Consider the following 23060-nt stretch of genomic DNA (forward strand, 5'->3'; position numbering starts at 1 on the left):
GAAATGGGAAAAACATGGCACAACAGTAAATCTGCCTAGAACAGATCATCCTCAAAAACTGAGTGACTGTGCAAGAAGGGGACTAGTGAGGGAGGCCAGCAAGAGTCCTATGACAACTCTGGAGGAGTTACAAGCTTAGTGGCTGAGATGGGAGAGACCACGCATACAACTTTGCCTGGGTGCTTCACCAGTCGTAGCTTTATGTGAGAGTGACAAAGAGAAAGCCACTGTTGAAAAAAAAATTAATATGAAGTCTCGCCTAGAGTTTGCTGGGAAAGCACGTGGGAGATTCTGAAGTCAGCTGGAAGAAGTTTCTATGGTCTGATGAAACGAAAATTGAGTTTTTTGGCCATCAGACTAAGCGCTATATTTGGCGCAAGCCAAACACTGCACGTCATCAAAAACACACCATCCCTACCGTGAAGCATGGTGATGGCTGCATCATTCTGTGGGGGTGCTTCACTGCAGCAGACCCTGGAAGGCTTGTGAAGGTAGAAGGTGAAATGAATTCTGCAAAATACAGGGAAATCCTGGAGGAAAACTTGATATAGTCTGAAAGAGAACTGCGACTTGGGAGAAGATTTGAGACAATGAGGTTAAGCGTAGTGCCAAAGCTACACAGGAATGGCTTAAAAACAACAAACTTAATGTCCTGGAGTGGCCAAGTCAGAGTCCAGGCTTCAATCCAATTGAGAATTTGGGGTTGGAGTTGAAAAGGGCTGTTCATTCATGATCCCCATGTAATCTGACAGATCTTGAGCAGTTTATAAAAAAAAGGGGGAAAAATTGCAGTGTCCAGATGTGCAAAGCTGATATTTGCTGCCAAATGTGCAACTACTAAATACTGACTTGAAGGTAGGTGAGAAATTATGCAATCAATTATTTTGTTTAATAACTGTAATAAATTTCAACCAATTTGTAGAAATTAGTTTTCACCTCGACAGGAAAGTTGATCAGTGTCAAGTTGCCAAATTAAATCCACTAGGATTCAATGTTGTAAAACAATAAAACATGAAAACTTCCGGGAGGGAGGCATGAGGTGTTGAATGCTTTTTATAGGCACTGTACCTCTCAGTATAATTCACAGATTAGTGACCAGAAGTGGGAGTCCCAGTTCATTTTCTGCTTTGTAATCAATGATGTTGTGATCAACTATACCCCATTTCCTAGTGAACAACTTCTCTAAACTTGTTCATCCCTTCAACATTCTTTAAATCTTGCTCATATGAAAGTCTATAGCTTTCCCATAAACATTCTTTCCAGCTTCCCTATTGTAGGGCAGATACATATTTGGATTCAACATTAGCAACATGTAGGTAAATGTTTAGTCGTTTACACCTTGTGTTGCAGACATAGAGGTTCCTTAAGGTTGTTATAGCTGGGGTGGTAATGGGGACAAGCTCCCACTACCTATTAAATGCTTCCAATAGCGAGCGCCTCAGATAGCCTCTGACAACCAAGTCCAGCTGCTGCCCTTCACGTGTGGCTTAGCTACTGAGCCCAGCAGAACAGTTTCTACTGACAGGAGAAGGGGCAAAAATGGGTTACTGGTTCCTTAAAACAAGTCGCTTCAGGCAGAAGGGGCTTGTCAGCTATGTTGGCAACTCATCTAGGAAAAGGAAAACTCTGATCTCAGATCTCCCCTGCCTTACAGCTATACCCACTCAAGGGGAAAGCTTCAGGAGTAAATCCTGAGGGGGAAAATTACGGAGCTTAAGTCCCTAAGGCAGTCCTACATTAGTTTCAATGTTGACTGGCAACTCCTGCAACGCTGCTGGTACCAAACTGTATCAATCTCTGCCGTTCCTTTGGGTTCATCAGATGCATGGAGAGCGGGAGCTTGCTACATGGGTAAGAGCTTGCTCTCCATCTCGTATTGCCCAGGTTTGCGTATCTAGACAACTCGGACGCAATATCCAGGTCAACTCTGACCAAAGGAGGCCTTCACAGAGTCATAGTCATAGAAAAGTACAGTGCAGACAAGCCCTTAGGGCATCTAATCCATGCTGAAAACCATCTACCTGCACTGGGACTATACAGCCCTCTGTATCCCTCCTATCCATGTAAACATTGAAATTGAACTTGCATGCACCACTTGTGCTGGCAGCTCGTTCGATACTCTCACGACTCTCTAGAGTGAGGAGGTGTCCCTTTCTGTTCCCCTTAAATTTCTCACCTTTCACCCTTAACCCATGACCTCCGCTTGTAGTCCCACCAAACCTCAGTGGAAAAAGCCTACTTGCATTTACCCAATCTATACCCCTCATAATTTTGTATCCCTCTATCAAATCTCCTCCCAATCTTCTACATTCTAAAGAATAAAGTCCTAACCTATTCAATCTTCCTTTATAACTCAGGTCCTCCAGACCTGGCAACAACCTTATAAATTTTCTCTGCACTCTTTCAACCTTGTTTACATCTCTCCTGTAGGCAAGTGACCAAAGCTGCACACAGTACTCCAAATTAGGCCTCACCTAAGTAGTTATGGCGCCCAATGGCGACTCCTTTGCTGGCATCTTCGAAAACAGTCCTATTTCCATCTTTAATATCTTTATTTTTCCCTTTCAGGGTTCTTTTAAAGACCCTGAACTGGAGTTACACGCTGACTACGGTTCTTTGTGGGAATGGGACCACCTCTTGGGGTTCCACAATTGGATGCTATTTGGCATGCCAAAGTCTCGGCCTAAGATTTCGGCACGGTTTCAGAAGCTTAGGATGTCGAGTAGCTGGAGACGGGCGAATCAAGGGTCGGTGTCGTCACAGGAGATCCGTGTGTTGTTGGGGGAGTCAGAACATCTACTGTGTGCCTGGGGACCCAGGATCCTTGCGATCTCCAGGCACAGAGCTCGGAAAAACGACGTAACGGACTTTTACCATCGTAACCCAGTGAGTTGTTTGTTGTCTTCCCGTTTGCTGGAAAATGGAATGGAGTCACCTCTTTCTCCCTTATTAGGAGAGAGAGCCTGCAGCATGTCGAATTATCAGGTGAACAACGTAGTCTTTGGGGAAACTGCAAGTCTGTGTCTTTGCTATTTCTTTGCTCACACTTGAGTGCTGGTAGCGGGTGCACTTTATTTTTGCTGGTGGGGGGAGGGGATTGTTGCTCGCTGCCGCTTACACGTGGGAGGGGGGAGCTGGGGGGAACTTTGGGGTTCTAACATTTAACTGTCGTTCATTCTTTGGGGGCACTCCTCTGTTTTCGTGGATGGTTGCAAAGAAAAAGCATTTCAGGATGTATATTGTATACATTTCTCTGACGTGAAATGAACCTTTGAACCAACAACTTCAACACAGCATCCCATCTTCTCTACTCAGTAACCTTGAAGCCCAATGTGCCAAAAGCTTTCTTTATAACCCTATCTACCTGTGGCACCACTTTCATCAAATTATGTACCTGTATTCCCAGATCGCTTTGTTTTACTATACTCAGTGCCCTGCTGTTCACCGTGTAAGACCTACCTTGGTTGGTCCTATCAAAGTGCAAAACCTCACACTTGACTGCATTAAATTCCATTTGCCATTTTTCCAGCTGATTCAGATCCCTCTTCAAGCCGTGATAGCCTTCCTCACTGTCCACTACACCCCCAATATTTGTGCCATTCACAAATTTGCTGATCCTGTTAACCACATTATCACACAGATCGTTGACATAAATGACAAACAACAAAGGACCCAGCACCGATCCCTGCGGCACACCACTAGTCAGAGGGCTCCAGTCAGAAACGCAATCCTCTACGATCACTCTCTGGCTTCTCCCACAAAACCAATGTGTAATCCAATTGACTACCTCAACCCCAATGCCAAACAACTGAACTTCTTGATCAGCCTTCCATGCAGGACCTTGCCAAATGCCTCACTCAAGTCCATATAGACAACATCCACTACCTTGCTTTCACCTACTTTCCTGGGAGCTTCCTCAAAAAACTCTAATAGTTAGACATGACGTATCACGCACAAAGCCATGCTTACTATCCTTTATCAGTCCATGTGTATTCAATTACTTGTATTCTCGGATCTCTTAGAATTCCTTCCAATAACTTTCCCACAACTGATGCCAGACACACTGCTATAATTTCCAGGTTTACGTTTACAGCCTTTTTTAAACAGCGGAACAATACTGGCTACCCTCCAATCCTATGGTATCTCTCCTGTCAATAAGGGGGTTTTAAATATCTCTGCCAAGGCCCCAGCAATTTCTGCATTTGCCTCCCATAGGGTCCGAGGGAACACCTTGTCAGGCCCTGGGGATTTATCCATCCTGATTTGCTTCAGGACAGCAAACACCTCCTCCTCTGTAATCAGTACAGTGTCCATGAAGTTGATACCACTTTGCCTCACTTCCATAGACTCTGTACCCATCAACCGAGTACATACAGATGCAAAGAATGCACTTAAGATCTTTCCCATCTGTCCTGGTCTTCCAGAGGACCAATTTTGTCCCTTGCAATCCTTTTACTATTAAGAGATCAGTAGATTCCCTTAGGATTCTCCTTCACCTTGTCTGCTAGACAACTTCATGCCTTCTTTTTGCGTTACTGATTTCTTTCTTAAGTGTTTTCTTACATTTCCTCTACTCCATAAGCACATTATTTGATTCTACTTGCCTATCCCTAATATGCACCTCCCTTTTACGTTAACCAGGGCCTCAATATCTCTTGAAAACCAAGAAGTCCTGATGAAGGGTCTCAGCCCGAAACATTGACTGTACCTCTTCCTATAGATGCTGCCTGGCCTGCTGCATTCACCAGCATTTTTTGTGTGTGTTGCTTGATCCTAACATTTACTTTTTCTTTTTATACTGGCAGGCACATAAAAGCTTTGAACTCTCAAAATTTTGATTTTTGAAGGTCTCTCACTTTCCAAGTACACCTTTGCCAGAAAGCAGCCTGTCCCAATCCACACTTGCCAGATCATTTCTGATATAATCAATTTCTCCAATTGGCCTTTCTCCAATTTAGAATCTCAACCCATGGACCAGACCAGACCTATCTTTTTCCATATTTACTTTGAATCAAATGGCAAAGTGTTCCCCCCCCGCCCCCCCCAACACACACACACACACACACACACACACACCTGTCATCTGGCCTTTTCATAATTATACTTTGTTAGTGTACTCTATAAATTATCAGTATAGCCTAGGTGGAATCTGATCTCTTTGATTCAAGTTCTTCTAGAAATCAGGAAAGTGACATAAAGCATGTCTCTTCACAAACATTTTATTCAGTGTTAATAGAATGAAGAGAACTGGAAACGGATGGGGGAGGGGATGGGGTGCCAGGAGTTCACACCGGACAAGAATATAAATATGGAGCTATTATTGTGTTGCTTGGTAAATATTGGCAGTATTCTTTTCACTATTTTCACTCATTTTGTAAGTTTGATTTTTGAAGTACCCAATAAACCTTGGAATAAAGTACTAAGTGAATTCAGCCATTTTTTCTGGTCACCTCACTACAGGAAGGCTGTGGAAACCATAGAAAGGGTGCAGAGGAGATTTACAAGGATGTTGCCTGGATTGGGGAGCATGCCTTATGAGAATAGGTTGAGTGAACTCGGCCTTTTCTCCTTGGAGAGACAGAGGATGAGAGGTGACCTGATAGAGGTGTATAAGATGATGAGAGGCATTGATCATGTGGATAGTCAGAGGCTTTTTCCCAGGACTGAAATGGCTGCCACAAGAAGGCACAGGTTTAAGGTGCTGGAGAGTAGGTACAAAGGAGATGTGAGGGGTAAGTTGTTGTTGTTTTTTTTTTAAACACAGAGTGGTGAGTGCGTGGAATGGGCTGCCGGCAACGGTGGTGGAGGTGGATACGACAGGGGCTTTTAAGAGACTTCTGGACAGGTACATGGAGCTTAGAAAAATAGAGGACTATGGGTAACCCTAGTAATTTCTAAGGTAGGGACATGTTCGGCTCAACTTTGTGGGCCGAAGGGCCTGTATTGTGCTGTAGGTTTTCTATGTTTCTAAAAAACTGTAACCATTAGGGGGATACACTGACCATATGCATGTATGTACATACTGTGACTACTTGGTACTATACTAAACAGTTACATGTATACAGGTAGTTATATAAAATACAAGAAGACAATTAGTTGTTAAAACTGCAGAGAAAATAACAATCGAACAGTCTAATCCAACAGCCTCTCAGGAAGTGCAGCAAGACGTAGAAGTCACACCATAAGCTGTCGTGTAATACTACAGCTTATTGAAAGATATCATACACTGCCATTTGATCACTTTCAAAAATAAGCATACTATTAAAAATATAAACGAAATCAAAATTCCTACTTACAAAGACAAGTGACTATCAAGGTACAGGAAAAATTGAGGGTGGAGGAAGAGGACATGAAAGATTGCTGGCAGAAGTTAAAGAGCAGTCAATGCAGCCCACAGGACAGAAGCAGTGGTATCCTCCTGCCTCCTCCTCCCCACCCCAGTTACACCTCCAGGCCTTTAATGTCAAGCAGCCCCCAACCATCCCAAACCCTCGCTGCATAAAGATGGTTTACCACATGGATTTCACCAAACAACACAAAACGATGACGTTATTAATTGGATGTATTTTAAAGCTTAAGGGAGAGTTTGTGTTGTTTAAACTGTAACCCAGAAATTAATATCTGAACTAATAACTGAATTTTGCAACTTGCCCTCATGTCACCTGCAGAAATTACCTGATGACTCAGCAGTAGTTAGGTGTATAAAGGGAGGACGGGAGGATGAACACAGGGCCCTGGTGGAGGTCAAATGGTACAAGCTGAATCATCTGCAGCTCAACATTAGTAGGACAAAGGAGATAGTGATGGACTTTGGAAAGACCTGGCGGCTACTTTAACTCATATGTTTTGGTCTTGTATCAAGACAGATATTTTTTGGAAAGATGTCTTTAAAACTTCATCAAAAGTTTTGAATTTGGACCTACAACCGAATTTATTTACAGCAATTTTTGGGATCATTCCACTGGAAGCAGGATACGTTCCTGTTTCCACTCAACGGATGATAGCTTTAACAACTTTATTGGCTAGGAGAGCCATTTTGCTTAAATTAAAGGACTCTAATCCACCTACTGTTTTTTATTGGCTTTCCTCCATTATGTCCTCTCTAAGTTTAGAGAAAAGAAGTCGGACATTTGATACATCCTTTAAACTTGGCGACCTTTTATTCAATATTTTCATATGGTTTGATTTATTGCTCTTCCAGTTACTTTTTTGAAACTTTGGATTTGATCAGAAAGTTTCTCTTTTTTCTTGCTGTTACTCTCGATATGGCCTGCGCAGTTCCCTTTTTCCCCTTTTTCTTTTTTTCATTTTTTTTGTTTTTGTTTATAGAGAATAGTGGTTTTTTTTAATATATATAAAAATTATAAAAGTTTCATCTTTTTTTATGAAATGATAAGAGAGTTGATTACCTTATTTTTTGTTATATACTATTAGATTAATACTATGTATGATCTTGATAATGTTTATTTTACCTTTTATATGTATTGTTATTGATATAGATATCTGAGCTAATCCTCCTCGTTTGTATATATGTACTTTTTTCTAAATTAATAAGAAGATTGATAAAGAAAAGAAGAAAGAAAGACCAAACCTGCACTGCTCCCTGTTACTATTGATGGTGAGGGCGTGGATGTGGTGAGGACCTACAAGTGCCTGGGGGTGCACCAGGATGACAGACTTAAGTGGAGCACCAACACAGAGGCTGTGTACAAGAAGGATCAGAGTTGCCTTTTCTTCCTGAAGAGACTGAGGTCCTTCGGAGTATGCAGGCCTCTCCTTCACATGTTCTACCAGTCTGTTGTCACCAGTAAAATCTTCCTTGAGGTGGTATGCTGGGACAGTGGCATCAACACAGGTGATGCCAACAGGCTCAGTACACTGATTAGAAAGGCTGGCTTTGTTGTAGGAGTCAAATTGGACACACTGGAGGCTGTGGTACAACAAAAGACCCTCCAGAAAATCATAGCAATTCTGGGCAATGTTTCGCACCCCTTGCATGCCAGCTTGTCTAAACACAGGAGCACTTCCAGTAACAGACTAAGACAACTGCACTGTTCCAAAGAACAATATATGAGGTTATTCTTACCCTCGGCCATTAAGCTCTATAATGAGTCAACCTATAGCGGAGAAGTGATCTTGTAATTTTTGACTTTAAATCTTGTACACCTTATTTTTAAGGTAATTTTTTTAAAAGTCTTTCTCAATTCCCTTCTAATACTTATATCTGCACTCGTAATGCGACTGTGACACTAATTTCCTTTGGAATCATAAAGTATCTTAAGAAAGTCAACATTATTCTCAGTTTTGGCATTTATTCTGTACTTAATGTAAGGCTTATGAGGAATTTTTTTAATGCTTCAATTTATAATATGCTATTTAGGTATTAAAATACTATTTTTGTTTGCATTAACAAAAACTACCAGCAGACTGCAGTCTAGCTCAGTAATCCTAATGAATTCAGATTCACCTTCAATGGGTTAAGCAGCACCCGTAACTGAAAATGCTTTAGAAAAAAGAACGGTTTCTTTTTAGCAAATGCTCTGCTGAACAGCACCATTGGCAGATTCATTGATCAGGTTCAAAAACTAAGTTAAATTCTCTTTTTAAGTGCAAGTGATAACAAACAAACTACACGGGCCACTGCATTTCTACAATGCATCCTGAAGATGATCATTCTGTACACAAGTTGGATGAATTACCTTTGATGGAGATCGTTGTTTCCTTTTCTTTTTCTTCTGCAAATCTATAGGTTCTTTTTGTTGCCCTTTCTCTTTCTTCAGTTGTCCACCTTCGTCAGCATACTGGATTTCCTGCTTTACATTTACCTTCAGAATGACAAAAGTAATAATGAAATAAATTTCAGACTTGGGGAATGCAGCACAATTTTCCAGAAATACTAGGTCTGACAGAGACAGCTTCTATAACACAGCCTTTATTACTGAAACAAATATACTAGGTCTGCCAATCAATAAGATTAAATTGAACTGATCTTGAACTCAATCTCATGTGCATACCCTCTCTCTTCATCATGTTTCAAGCAACTATACATGATGCTGACTTTTGATTCAAATAACAACACTATGAGGCCCTCCATTGGCCAAGGTTACCCGTGGATATTGTGCCCCAGCTATCCATGAGATAAGCTAAACATTACAAAAGCTGTTGCCCATGTAGCTGGTCCCCCTCTCCACGCAGCTGATGAATCTAAAGGAACGGCAGAGACCAATACAGTTTGGCACCAGTGGCATCGCAGGAGCTGCCTGTCAGTATTGAACTCAACATAGGACTGCCTTAGGGACTCCAGCTCCAGATTTTTCTCTCGGGGTTTACTCCCCATGGGTGGGTACAGCCGCAAGGCAGCAGAGGCTTGAGATCAGTGTATTCCTTCTCTGAGATTGGCTGACGAGCCCCACCTACCCAAAGTGACAGGTTTTAAGGCGCCAGTAACCCGCCTTTGCTCGTTCTCGTCAGTAGAAATTCTTCCGCTGGAATAACACAGAATACCAAAAATATCAGGGCACCACAAAATAGAACCAGCAAAATAATGATGACAAAATATTTAGGTCAATAAAAAAGTGGTACATGTTATCTTATCAAAATTCTCAAGGAATCATTAAAATGGTTTGTGCAAGAGTTAAACAATCTAACTCCAAGGACATTTGACAGATGTCACCTGATTCACTTCATATTACTGCATTTTTATTTCTCATTTCAAAATCAAGGTAGATGCACTTTTTAAATTTTGCTCAATTTAGATCATATAGAAAAGTAGTAGTATCATCAATTGGCTCTTCCCCATCACCAACCTCAGCATCCACAGAAGAGCCAAGATAAACTGCAACGTATCCATATCACTGACAATTGGCCAAAGCCTGCTCCCAGGGATTTGTTGACAATGGCAAGCTGACCACCATTGGTTTTCAGCCAAAGCTGCCTTAATGCTGAGTGGCAAAGTACGGTGGCAAGTCTTAAGCAATCCACTACCACATCATGGACCAGCCAGAAGATCCACCTGACACCATGACAAATGGCTAATTTATGCTCCCAGTTTTAGTCAGTTAACAAAACTGTCAAGTTCCTCTATATGTTCCTGACATCTATGCACTCCAAAATGTTCACACTTTATTAGAAAACAAAACAATTAAAACAAATCTAAACGTAAAACTAATTAAGCCAATTAAACTTCAATGAAAATGACTACATTCACTCATATGTAACCATACCTTGCCACTGATATAAATGGGTTGTTCCTCTGCCAGATCTACCTTGGAACAGAATTCCAAAGGAAATGAAGCAAGTTCACCCTCTCAATGCCTTTTGGAATCCAGGGTAATGTCAATGTCAACACCAGACTGCAGTCAGCAAAGCTCGGCCAAGAGTGGAGAACAGATTGCAGACTTCTGCTTTTGTGAAGGAACACTCATCTTGCTGGCACTGAGACATGGAGAAATGCCAATTTCCTTGTTAATCTTCCACGGCGTCAGCAGTTCTTTTCTTTCTCAGTACACTAAGCCAAATCTTACAGGCCAAGGCATGCCACTCACAGTATTCCTGAGCTATCCAGGACAGGAAACAGTGGCCTTAACTTGCCATCCAGAAGCATTCCGGACTCAGCAGGATGGAGCTCTGCCACTAGACCCCATGTGGAGTTAGCAACAGACCAAAGTACTAGATTCATTGCTCCAATTACTCCCAACTCAATGGAAAACTGGGCTTGAAGCTGTTAATATCTGCCGAAAAGTACTGGCTAGCTGCATTCACAGTCAGTTTTCTTTGAAGCTGAGCACTTGGAAGGAACATCGAGAGAATACCTATCATCTAATTAGTCTCAGTGAAACAAACGGGCAGCCAGCCAAATGTATTTGATGTGCAATTGTCATCCTTAAAAATTAATCTTCAGAGTGGGCTGTTATAACAAAAGCTTCAAATGTTTTCCTATCAAAATACCCAGTACAAGTCAAGAAAGTCCATAAAGCTTCTTTACTTACTACTGTCAGTAGTAATAATTCCCTCAACAATTTGTAGGTGGTAATAGAAACATGCTGTGGATGCTGACAAGTGCATACATGGTGATCTATGGTGTGTAAACAATGGGAACCAGTGTAATTACACCACCTACAGACTTATAACCCTCCAGCTTCAAAGTTCAAAGTGCATATATGTCACCATATACAACACTGAGATTCAACTTCTTGCAGACATACTCAGTAAATCCAATAACCATAATGGAATCAGTGAAAGACCACACCAAAAGGGCGGACAACCAATATGAAAAAGACAACAAACAAAAAAGAAAGGGGGAAAAAAAATGAATAAATAAGCAATAAATATCCGGAACATGAGATGAAGAGTCCATAAGCTGTGGGAACAGTTCAGTGATGGGGCGAGTGGAGTTATCCCCTCTGGTTCAAGATCCTGATGATTGAGGCGTAATAACTGTTCCTGAACCTGGTGTTGTGAGTCCTGAGGATCCTGTACCTTCTTCCTGATGGCAGCAGTGAGAAGACAGCATACCTAGGTGGTGGGAGTCCCTGATCATGGATACCACTTTCTCGTGACAACGCAAGGTCTCCGTACTCAGTGGTGGGGAGGCCTTGACCAGTGATGGACTGGGTCATATCCACTTCTTTCTTGTAGGATTTTCCATTCAAGGGCATTAGTGTTTCCGTATTAGGCTGTGATGCAGCCAGTCAATATACTCTCCACCAGACATCTATAGAAGTTTGTCGACGTTTTAGATGTCACACCAAATCTTCGCAAACCCTCAAGGAAGTAGAGGTGCTGGTGTGCTTTGTTCTAGTGCATGAACACCCAATCATTGCTATCGAACATAAACGCAAGCTGCGCCCGCACAACCTAACCTCTCAGTCCACAGAGATTCAGGAAGACTAAAGAGTCACTAATTTTGAACACTGTTTAAAAAGGGAAGCAAAACTAGGCCAGAAAGCTACAGGTTGGTGAGCCTGACAGTAGTTAATGGGTAAATTGCTGGAGGGGATTCTGAGGAATAGGATCTGCCAACATTTAGAGACAGGGTCTGATTCAAGACAATCAGCATGACCTTGTGCATAAGAAGCTGGGTCTGACAAATCTCTTTTAATTCTTCGAGGAGGCAACCAAGAGGGTAGATAAGGATAGAACAGTGTCTATATAGACCAAAGCAAAGCCTTTAATAAGGTTCCTCAAGGCAAGCTAGCTTGAAAGGTTAGATTGAATAGAATCCAGGGGTAGATACTGGACTGAATTCTTTATTTGATCAGAGGTAGGAAACAGAGGATGATTGTTAAGTTCTGTTTCTCTGACTGGATGTCTACATCTAATGATGTGCTATTGGAGTCAATGCTGGAACTTTTGTTGTTTGCAATTTATATAAACAATTTGAATGTGCATGTATAATGCAAGTACAGGTGTCCTCCGCTTTTCGAACGTTCGCTTTATGAAACCTCACTGTTACAAAAGACCTACATTAGTACCCTGTTTTCGCTAACAGAAGGTGTTTTCACTGTTACGAAAAAAGCAGCGCGCAATAAAAGGCAGCGCGCGCCCCGAGCAGCCGCTCTCCCCCGGATTTGGTACTGCATTCTCGCCAGCATTGCTTAAACACATGCCTGTGTGCAGCCATTAGCAAGATGAATTCTAAGGTATCGGAAAAGCCTGAAGGAGCTGGTAAGGGCGTTACACTTAACGTAAAACTAGATGTAATGGAGCGTTTCGATTGTGGTGAACGAAGTAAGGACTAAGTGAGTTTGGCTTGTGGAAGCTGATGAAGATGATGAAGAGGTTTTGGCATCCCATGACCAAGAACTGATAGATGAAGAGCAGATGCAATTGGAAGAGGAAAGGATAACAATCAAAACCGAATGAGTAATGATAAAGTACAAATTTAATTTTGAAAGGGTACGTAGGTTTAGGGGATATTTGCAGGATGGTTTGAGTGCTTACAAAGAACTGTATGATAGAAAAAAGTGCGAGGCTCAGCAGTCAAGCAAGTCTTCCACATCAGCCACAGCAGACGACGAACCTCGACCTTCGACATCGAGGCAGGCAGAGATAGAAGAGGATGAGCTGCCTGCTCTAATGGAAACAGACGACGATGAGATGACATCCCAGTGTCCCACCACCCCAACATCCAGGCCGCGGACAGATACCAATTGGCGGAGAATGCAGTGGTAGCCGGGAGACAAACAGCACAACTTTAAGAAAAAAGCCGAAATAAACATGCTAATTAATTAGGTGCCGCCCAACACGTAATTGTCGGCCCAGATCAGAGGCGACGCAATCGGCAATCGCCTCTGATCTGGGCCGACAATTACGTGCCGGCAGCACCTAATTAATTAGCTTGTTTATTTCGGCTTTTTTCTTAAAGATGTGCTGTGTGCCTCCCGGCTACCGCTGGACCCCTGCGTGCTTCGCGGCAATGTATCGGGTCGCTGCCCAGAGGGTGGGGGCCACTGCACCACCCCAACCTCCGACTCAGCCTAACACACCATCATCAGTGTGCTCGACGCTGTCCCAATTCCGGTAAGTGATACTATACTGTATATACATTATTTCTACTTTATATCGGCTGTGTATTTTTATGTCATTTGGTATGATTTGGCAGCTTCATAGCTTGAAGGTTACTGGAGAGCGCTTGTGCCCTGTTTTTGCTGACGGCGCTTGCATGAGATGTTCGCTACAGAGAACAGTTCAGGCAATGATCGTAGAAAAGTATTTCTACTTTATGTAAGCTGTGTATTTCTCATATCATTCCTGCTTTTACTATATGTTACTGTTATTTTAGGTTTTATGTGTTATTTGGCATGATTTGGTAAGTTATTTTTGGGTCTGCGAACGCTCACAAAATTTTCCCATGTAAGTAAATGGTAACTGCTTCTTTGCTTTACAACATTCCGGCTTACGAAACGTTTCATAGGAATGCTCTACCTTCGGATGGTGGGGGAAACCTGTACCATATTTAAAGAAATTATCACACAATGACACAGCTACATAACTGCTACTTCACAACTCCAGCTTTCTGCATTTGATTCCAAATTCCAGTGAGTGCAATGATCATGGCATGTGTACCTTGGGTTACCGCCTCACTTCACTCATTTAAAATGTAAGAACAACTGCATTCTGGCCTCACTTTGGCTGCAGTTTGCAGAGGATAGTTCTATCCATCAGATTTGGTGACACTCCAATTTGTTCTTGAACTTAATCCTATAATTTGACATCTGGGAGGACAAAATTAGCTTGAGGTACAAGCAATTAATTCACAACCATCCTAATTATTTACAGTGCTATGCAAAAGGGATGACGGGGTGGAGGTGCGTCTCTACCAAAGGAGGTATAGGGTGCTCCTTCCCTTTGCTGGCCTACAGGTCACCCTTGGACAAGGCATAGCACCTGCTTAGCCTCCCGATCAAGGTCACATGAAGCCATGGGAGCAGGTGGTGGATGGTCATGTGAGCAACTGGTGCACATCACAAGTCCTGATTATGCGACCACTGATGCCAGCAGACAATCTCTGAAGAGTATTGATATTGCCCAGGGTCACCCACCTTGTAAAGACACTGTCCAGAAAGCAGCAATGGCAAACCACCTGTGTAGAAGAATTTGTCAAGAACAATAATGGTCATGGGACCATGATCGCCAATGTCATACGACACGGCACATAATGATGACAACTGTGGAAAGGTCTTGGGCACAGATATATAGTTAGGGTGCCCAGTACTGTAGTGATTTTATGTATTGCACCATACTACTGCCGCAAAAAAAAAACAAATTTCCTGGCATATGTGAATGACGATACACCTGATTCTGACATGGGTCTCCATTGTGGACGAGAGTGGGAAGGGGTCAGGGAGAGGGGAGGGAGCAGAGAGACTTTCTGTAATGATCAATAAACCAATTGTTTGGAATCAAATGACCTTAGCTGGTGTCTCAGGCCCGGGTGTGTTTGCGACCACCCTGGCATTCCTCATCTTCACCTGTCCCACACCCCTCCTGCAGCGCTCCACCCTCACCATTCCCAACATCCTTTGCTCCCGCAAAGCATACAAACGCACTCTCCACATCACATTGACGAATATAGTACTGTGCAAAAGTCTTACACATCCTAGCCCAAGACTTTTGCACAATGCTATATTTAATACAGAAATTATAAAGATATATGGCTAAAATTATGCAGATAACATTTCTGAAAGCAATAATATACTGAAAGTAATAATTTTATAACTTTCCTTGCAGATTTTACCACTTTCCCCTGGAAAGCACCTTGTGGCCATATCCAATTAACTCACCGAGTTGTGACTTTAGTGCATTTTGGTAAGCAGTGTGGCCACAGCATTGCAAAAATTTTTAAAAATTCAGTATTCATCATGCAAGATGGTTGCAAAATGTCTAAATTACAGCATTTAGAGCTTTGTACTATAATTCAATTTTGTCTTAAACAAATGTCAGGACTAAGGCAGCTTATGAAATGCTTAATTAGTTGAGTCAATGAGTTCAAAAGTCAAGAGGTTATTTTGCAATTTTATAAAACTCTACTTAGGCCACATCTTGAGTATTGCACACAGTTCTGGTTGCCCTACTATAGGAAGGATGTTGAGGCTTTGCAGAGGGTGCAGGAGAGGTCTACCAGGATGCTGCCTGGTTTGAGGGCCTATGCTATCATGAGAGGCTGGATAAAATTGGGATTGTTTTTCCTGCAGCGTTGGAAGCAAAGAGGCGATCTGATAGAGGTTTACGAGATTATGAGAGGCATAGAGTGGATCAAGAGTATCTGTTTCCCATGGTTGAAATATCTAATACCAGAGGGCATGCATGGAAGGTGAGAGGGGGTAGCTTCAAAGGGGATGTGAAGGGCAAGTTCTTTACTCAGAGAGCGGTGGGTGCATGGAATGCACTGCCCAGTATGGTGGTAGAAGCAAATACATTAGAGGTGTTTAAGAAACGTTTAGATGGACACATGAATGTGAGGAAGATGGAGGGATATGGACATTGTGTAGGCAAGAAGGATTAGTGTATGGCTGTTTTTGATTTACTCTTTAGCTGGTTTGGCACAACACTGTGGGCCAAATGGCCTGTTACTGTGCTGTACTTATGTTCTAAAACATGAAAACTTAAACCTCTTCCAACAGGTTTCACACATATAGCGGAAAGAAATGCGAAAACTCTTGGTGCTTAGTTTTGTTAGGACTGGATCAGGCTTAGAAGGCTAGCCAATATTCTGTCCAGCAGAAAACATTAAAAACAATGATATAATCTTGACTCCCACTGCAAGAATACAGTTTAACTGAGCTATATATTTTGCTGTACTGCCTGGGTAAAATAAAATAGATAAATTAAGTCAGCTGACACTGCCCACTCACATTTAACTCATATGTTAACTCCTGAGGGAGCCGTTCATGGCCATCTTGTTCATCATCATCATTTTTAACGGTCTCTTCGTGGATCATTAGCTCATCATGTGAAATAAGTTCCTCCTGTGGGAGGGTGCTTTCCTGTAAAACCGTTTCTTGGTGGAGAATTTCTTCATGAGATATCTCCCTCTCTTCTAATACGGTTTCCTGTACTCCTATATGTACAGAAGGCTGATTGGAAATGCTGCCCACCACAACTTGCGGTCTGGAAGACTGCATTTCATTTATACTGCTGCATTTAAGAAAAATTCGATCAAGTTTGTCTTCAATATTCATTCTTCAGTGGGACTGTTTTGCTAAATCTGTAAAGAAAAAATATGCAATAAGAAAAAAGAAATTATTAACTAGACATGGTAATTGATATGTAAGCAACATGCAGAGAAGCTCCAGAAATTTCTGCAAATCTCTTCCGCAATCCTGGAAAGCATAAAAATTATCTCCCTTAAATAACAAAAATCATTGACATCAATCTGTCCATGGATGACATACATTTTCTTTTGCTATTGTTTCAATAGCCAAACAAACCATTGACCCCAGCCATTATCAATGCTCTTCCAAGATTGTCTGGCCGGCATCAGTGGTCGCATAACCAGGACTTGTGATATGCACCAGCTGCTCATATGACCATCCACCCCCTGCTCCCATGGCTTCACGTGACCCTGATAGGGGGCTAAGCAGGTGCTACACCTTGCCCAAGAGTGACCTGCAGGCTAGCGGAGGGAAGGAGCACATTACACCTCCTTTAGTAGAGACATAACTGCACCCCGCCACCCAAAACTGAAAGGACACATTTCCGATTTGCCATCACCTGATGTGGGTGATCAGGGTTAAAGACCCTGAACATCCACATTATACGACACAGCACACAATGATGATAATTCTTTCAATAGGCTAACAAATAAATCTACTTCACTTTGTGGTTTAAAGTAATGGAGCCATGCCTACCATTTTGATCCAGTGCAAATTCTCCTCCATTACATCGCAGAATTTGGATCAGCACACTGAATGATCTGTTGGAGTAACAATTACCAGAAGTTAGTAAAATTTTATTTAACATTTCTTAGAAATTTATAGAAATGGTGCACGTTCAAGTTGTTGGTTTTACGCTGTATAGTTACACAAACCAAAAGAATGTTCTGCCTTGGATGGCAATCCTATAACTTGGCTACACAAAATTATTTTCTTTGAAGTGTGATCTCTCACTATTTGTATTCTTCCAGCTTGTTTTTTATTTGTTCATCTGGAACTTCTCACAAGATCCATCATTTAGATTACTGATTTTAAAAAATGACTAGCAATCTATTTTTAGACCACAAAAATTTAAACCTTGTAGCTTAATTTCTTGTACTTGTTAATGAACAAGTAAAAAGCATCATTATTAAAATTTCCACTTGTATGAGGATCTGTAAGCATACTGTTCGGTTTGAGCTGTTTACGAGGGACACAACATAGTCGAGCTTGAGGGGAGGCTGAACGGAAATTAAGTGGCAGGGGCAGTGAGGAATACAAAAATTGGGGAAGATGTATATGCTGGCAGCGAGGAAATGAGGAGAACGTGAAGAAGTGAGGCCACATATAACAGGATGCAGTTGCGATTTAGATTCAATTGGACCGAAAGCCAAAGTGCAGTGAGATTATTGAAAATAACTAGATGCCCACATCTGAGATCAAGAGAAGCAAAAATATAATGTAATATTTTAAAATAATTTAATATTTTAAAACCATAAACGTAACTGTTTCAGCACCAGAACAAATCAGAAAATTATGAATTAGGGAAAGTACTCCTAATTGGAGTGAATGAGAAAGCCCTTAGGAGGGGCAAACAAATTTGACTTCAGTACAGTGATGTAAATAATAAAGGGAATGCAGACCTGCCGACAATCCAAGTGGTGAGGAGGGAGGGCTAAAAACAGAGTGAGATCAGCACACTCCCAAACCAAGATAGATGCACTGAGGGCAAAAGGGATTTGTTACATGTAAAGTTACGTTCTCCTTTGTTGGCCTTTTCTCCAACTAAAAGGTGAGGGCGTAAACTGTAACGGACCCAGAAAGGAGGGTCAGTGAAGTTCCTGCAGTTTCCAGTATCAAAAGGCAAAAGGCCATATAGGCTATCCCCAAGTTACACATTTCCAACTTATGGGCATCCATACATGCAACCAAGCTCCTGTAATGTTATTAAATTACAGGTGCAGGGTTCAACGGCAACATAGCAGTTAACACAACGCTATTACAGCTTGGAGCATCGGATTTCGGAGTTCAATTCTAGCATCATTTATAAGGAATTTGTATGTCCTCCCCAGGGAAGCTGTGCATTTCCTCCGGGTGTTTCAGTTTCCTCCCACATTCCAAAGACATACCAATTAGTAAGTCAATTAATCTTAGTAAATTGGCCCATGATTAGGCTAGGGTTAAATTGGAGGTTTTTGGGTGGCGTTGTTCGAAGTGCCTATTCCACACAGTATCTAAATAAATAAAATTCAAATGTCCAACACAGTATATATATTCATTCCTGCAAATGGCAGAACTAATTTCCTCTCTTTCCTTTCAGAGATTCTTTCTAATCAAACATATGTGCTTTTCGTGCCATTCATTACAATATTGTAGAGTAAAGGTAGCATAGAGTGACTTTATGTAGTTCCTAACTTAGAGTCATAGTAACAGAAAGGTACAGCACAGAAACAGGCCCTTTGGCCCATCTAGTCCCTGGTGAGCCATCTAAACTGCCTACACCCATCGACCAACTGATGTACAAAATTAAGCCACAAATTGAACCCATTCATTAACTATAGCCAAATCAAGATAAGTGACTACAATCCGTTTCTAAAAGACTGACGTGGTCAGTAGTCAAATGGTTCAAGGTAAACCTCCCAAGAAATTGGAAAATTTTGCACGAGGACTTGCAATGTAATACTTGTTCATTCCATAATGTTACTTAAATATCAGTTCAAGTCCTGTAGAAGTGTTGCAGTGTCGGAGTTCCAAGTTCTTTCTCAATAACCAGTATCCAGAAACAGATTAAAAATCTTTGATCTTTGTGGGATATTAACAACAGAACTTCTGCCATTTGCTAAAGTATATGCTCCAAATAAAAATATCTTCAATGACCTGACAAGTCATTTTACCATCATAAACAGTTACTATAGAGAAAAATGTCTGCATCAATACAAAATATTATGTCGATGCAAAGACCCATTTCTCAGACAGTGAAACGTGTTCATTGAACAATAAGTAAAAGTGACCGACAAAGATTTGCTTCCTGAATACTTTTGGGTGTACCTTATGGATTTTGGGCTGCTGATCATGAAAGTCACCATGAAATGTCCCTGTCATGCACCATTTTTTTTTTTAAATCGCCTATATTTGTTATTTCAGTTCATAATTCAAGTCAGAATAACTGATGCCAAGATTAAGGAGGCATTTTAGTTGGTCCACAAATCAATCAGGTCATCAATGACAGGCAATTCGAAGAACTTCTACTAGGAAAGAAGAAAATTGTATGGAAGGCATTCAAGGATGTTGTTGAAATTTTTTTTGGCAACTAAGAGCACCAAACTTCGTGCAGCTGGCTGACACCATGCTTCGAGCATACAAAGCCATGAAGTGCAACGTGTCACTAAAAATTCATTTTCTGCATTCCCATTTCGACTTCTTCCCTGCAAATCTTGGCAGTCAATGATGAGCATGGTGAATTTTCACCAGGACAGTGCGATCATGGAAAAACGGTATCGGGGTAACTGGAATCCATCAACGTTGGCTGATTTTTGTTGGACACTTTAAGCAAAATGACTCAAGACACTGAGCACAGTGGAAACTCATCAACAAAACACTTTTAGCTTAGGTGAGCTATTGCAAAGCGTCAGCACATTACGCAATTACAGCAATACATTCGATAAAAGTTAATTTCTTATTGCTACTGATACAAGTAGTTTGAAATTATATTTGTGTTCAGCTTCAAGTGGTCTATCATAAACAAAAAAATCTGAGGAAATAACCCTTTCGAAAAAAAATTTTAACAAGCCAGCAACAGAACAGAAGTGAACATAAAGGTTTCTTGTCGCTAGTGTGAAGCAAAACAAATACACTAAGAGACACAAAGCTCAAAATTAAAATGGGCAACATGAAAGATCCACTAAAAAATTTTTAACTCGCTACTGCAATTTAATGAGACAGAAGTATTAACACTTGAAGCGGTGTTTAATTGAAGCACCAAGCACCTAGTAAAGCATATCAAATCACAGAAATCCACTTCAGCATTTCAATTATCGGAATTTAAAGGCCTATTTAAACAGCTCCTGAAACAGTCACCACAATCTACTTCAATATATCAATACTTAGCAACAATCAGTAACTTAGCTGGAATATTACCAACTGCATCATCATTCTTCATATCAACACGGAAGTCTTCTTTACCTGCATCTACTTAATATATTGCAGAACTAAATATATGAAAGGATTGCTTTCCAGAATAATAAATAAAAAAAGGATTTTCTCTTCAGTTTCAATGTAAAAGCATTCCCAAGTTCAAGAATTTTATCCAAAACCCTAAAACATTTAAAAGACAAAAAAACACACAAAAACATACTCACCAGTGAAATCAAAGACCCCAAAATCTCTTGACAGAGGGAGCAAAGGGAGGATGTTTCCTTTCAAGGAAAACCTAGAACCAGCAGGTATTCTTGTATAACTAAAAGGATTCTCCCTTTTAAAACAGATGAGATCTGGTTCACCCAGGGAGTCCCAAGGGTTCAAAAGAGGTTCATGAAAATGATTCCAGGATTGAATAGTTTGTCATATGAAGAGCGTTTGACAGCTCTGGGCCTGTATTCACTAGAATTCAGAAGAATGAGGGGTGACCTCATTGAAACCTTTCCAATGGTGAAAGGCCTTGATAGAGTGGATGTGAATGGGATGTTTCCTATGATGGGATAGCCTAGGACCAGAGGACACAGCCTCAGAATAAAAGGGCATCCTTTTAGAACAGAGATGAGGAGGAATTTCTTTAGCCAGAGAGTGGTGAACCTGTGGAATTCTTTGCCACAGGCAGCTGTGGAGGCCAAGTCCTTATGTAGATTTAAGGCAGAGGTTGATAGATTCTTGATTGGTCAGGGCATTAAGGGATACAGGAAGAAGGCATGAGATTGGGGTTAAGAGGAAAATTGGATCAGCCATGATGAAATGGCAGAGAAGACTTGATGGGCCAAATGGCCAAATTCTGCTCCTATGTCTTATAGTTTATGTCTTTGGAACTCTTCCTCAAAGGCCGGTGAAATTGGAATTTTCTTTACAGATTCCCAATGTGGAGGTTAAAAGCGGGATAGTAGCTGGTAGGCAGAAATGGAACTGAGGACACAATAAGATCAACTAAGATCTTATTGAAGAACAAAGTAGTCTTGCGGGGGGGGGGGGGGGAGGGTTGGAACTGAGTAATCTAACCTGCACCCAATCTGTAGTAAAGCAATAGAGCAGCTTTTGCCTATCAAGGTGGTGGCAGGGAAGATGCGGGCAGAATTATCAGTGGTTTTCAGATGATGGTGATGGTGGAGAATTTAAGATTGATAAAATTTTCAGCACTGATAGTTCTTATTTACACCCCACACACATCCCCCACCACACTCTTAAAACATTCAAACCAGCCACGGCAAGTCAATTCATTGGCCTCCTTGAATTCTTTTAAGTTTTGTCTACAGAATTCTAGATAGTGTTGTGTTCACTTTTATCTGATAAAACTTTTTATTGCATTTACAGCATTTACTACCACATGCTGCACTTCACTGATAGTCAAGAATGGCTAATGATTTTCTCACACATTCATCCAAAGTCTTTTCATACTGGTTGTGTTCCTGAGCAATGGCTTCTTGTTCTAAATGGCTGCCACTGCTCAGCTTCAACAGAATTTCCTTTGCAAATTCTTCACCCTGAGATTCCAATACCTCTTCTGTGTCCATGGCTCATAACAATAAAGAGGGGCCTGAGGAATGGTGAGAAACGTTAGCCGATTGTCAAAGGCCGTATCTGAACGTACTAATCTGGTGATAAGCAGGTGGTGAGGAACACTCTTGATAACAAGCAAGAAACTGAATTACAAGTTATCCCTCGCACATCATTGTTCAATGAAGGGTAAGAATATGAGATAATCCTAGGAAGTGCAGTGCATCATCTTACTTTTTCTGTTAGTTCGTCACACTCTAGTCTAGGGGTTCCCAACCGAGGGGTCCATGGTCCCCTCGGTTAATGGTTGGGCTCCATGGCATGAAAAAGGTTGGGAACCCCTGCCCTAGACAACTGACCTTTTATTATTGTAATGGGTTCTTTAAGTGATATATTAAGAGGAGCTTAAGGCTACATCTACACTACGCCGGATAATTTTGAAAACGCCGGTTTCGAGTAAAAACGACAGGCATCCAAAGCGTTTTTCAAAATATCTCCCTCCACATTAGGCGGATATTTGGGTGAATCTCCTCCTACTGGGCACACAGAAGGACACACAGAAAACAAGCGAAAAGGAAATGATATACTTGGTGCGTGTTTGTCCAGTTACGGAGTAGAAAAACTTAAAAGGAATTGCTCTTGGCTGTCGCGCAGGAGGACTTAAAACTTAAAAAAAACAAATACTGGAGCGTATGGAGGCAACCGACAGGGAATTCACGGCAGTAT

The 23060-nt window shown here is 41.4% G+C and overlaps 1 protein-coding gene across 2 annotated transcripts in view; it reads right to left on the bottom strand.

Moving 5' to 3' along the window:
* The window catches only part of znf148 (zinc finger protein 148), a 67687-nt gene that overhangs the window by 34203 nt on the left and 10424 nt on the right, over positions 1–23060 (bottom strand). For both annotated transcript variants that reach the window (XM_063052422.1, XM_063052421.1), the window contains exons 2-4: positions 17352–17416; positions 16356–16708; positions 8700–8825 (exon numbers count right to left, since the gene is read on the bottom strand). In XM_063052422.1, the coding sequence (XP_062908492.1) occupies positions 8700–8825; positions 16356–16682 (453 nt within the window). In that variant the 5' untranslated portion in view covers positions 16683–16708; positions 17352–17416. The remainder of the gene's footprint in view (positions 1–8699; positions 8826–16355; positions 16709–17351; positions 17417–23060) is intronic.

The sequence above is a fragment of the Mobula hypostoma genome, chromosome 6 (assembly GCF_963921235.1).
Source record: "Mobula hypostoma chromosome 6, sMobHyp1.1, whole genome shotgun sequence".
Taxonomy (NCBI): domain Eukaryota; kingdom Metazoa; phylum Chordata; class Chondrichthyes; order Myliobatiformes; family Myliobatidae; genus Mobula; species Mobula hypostoma.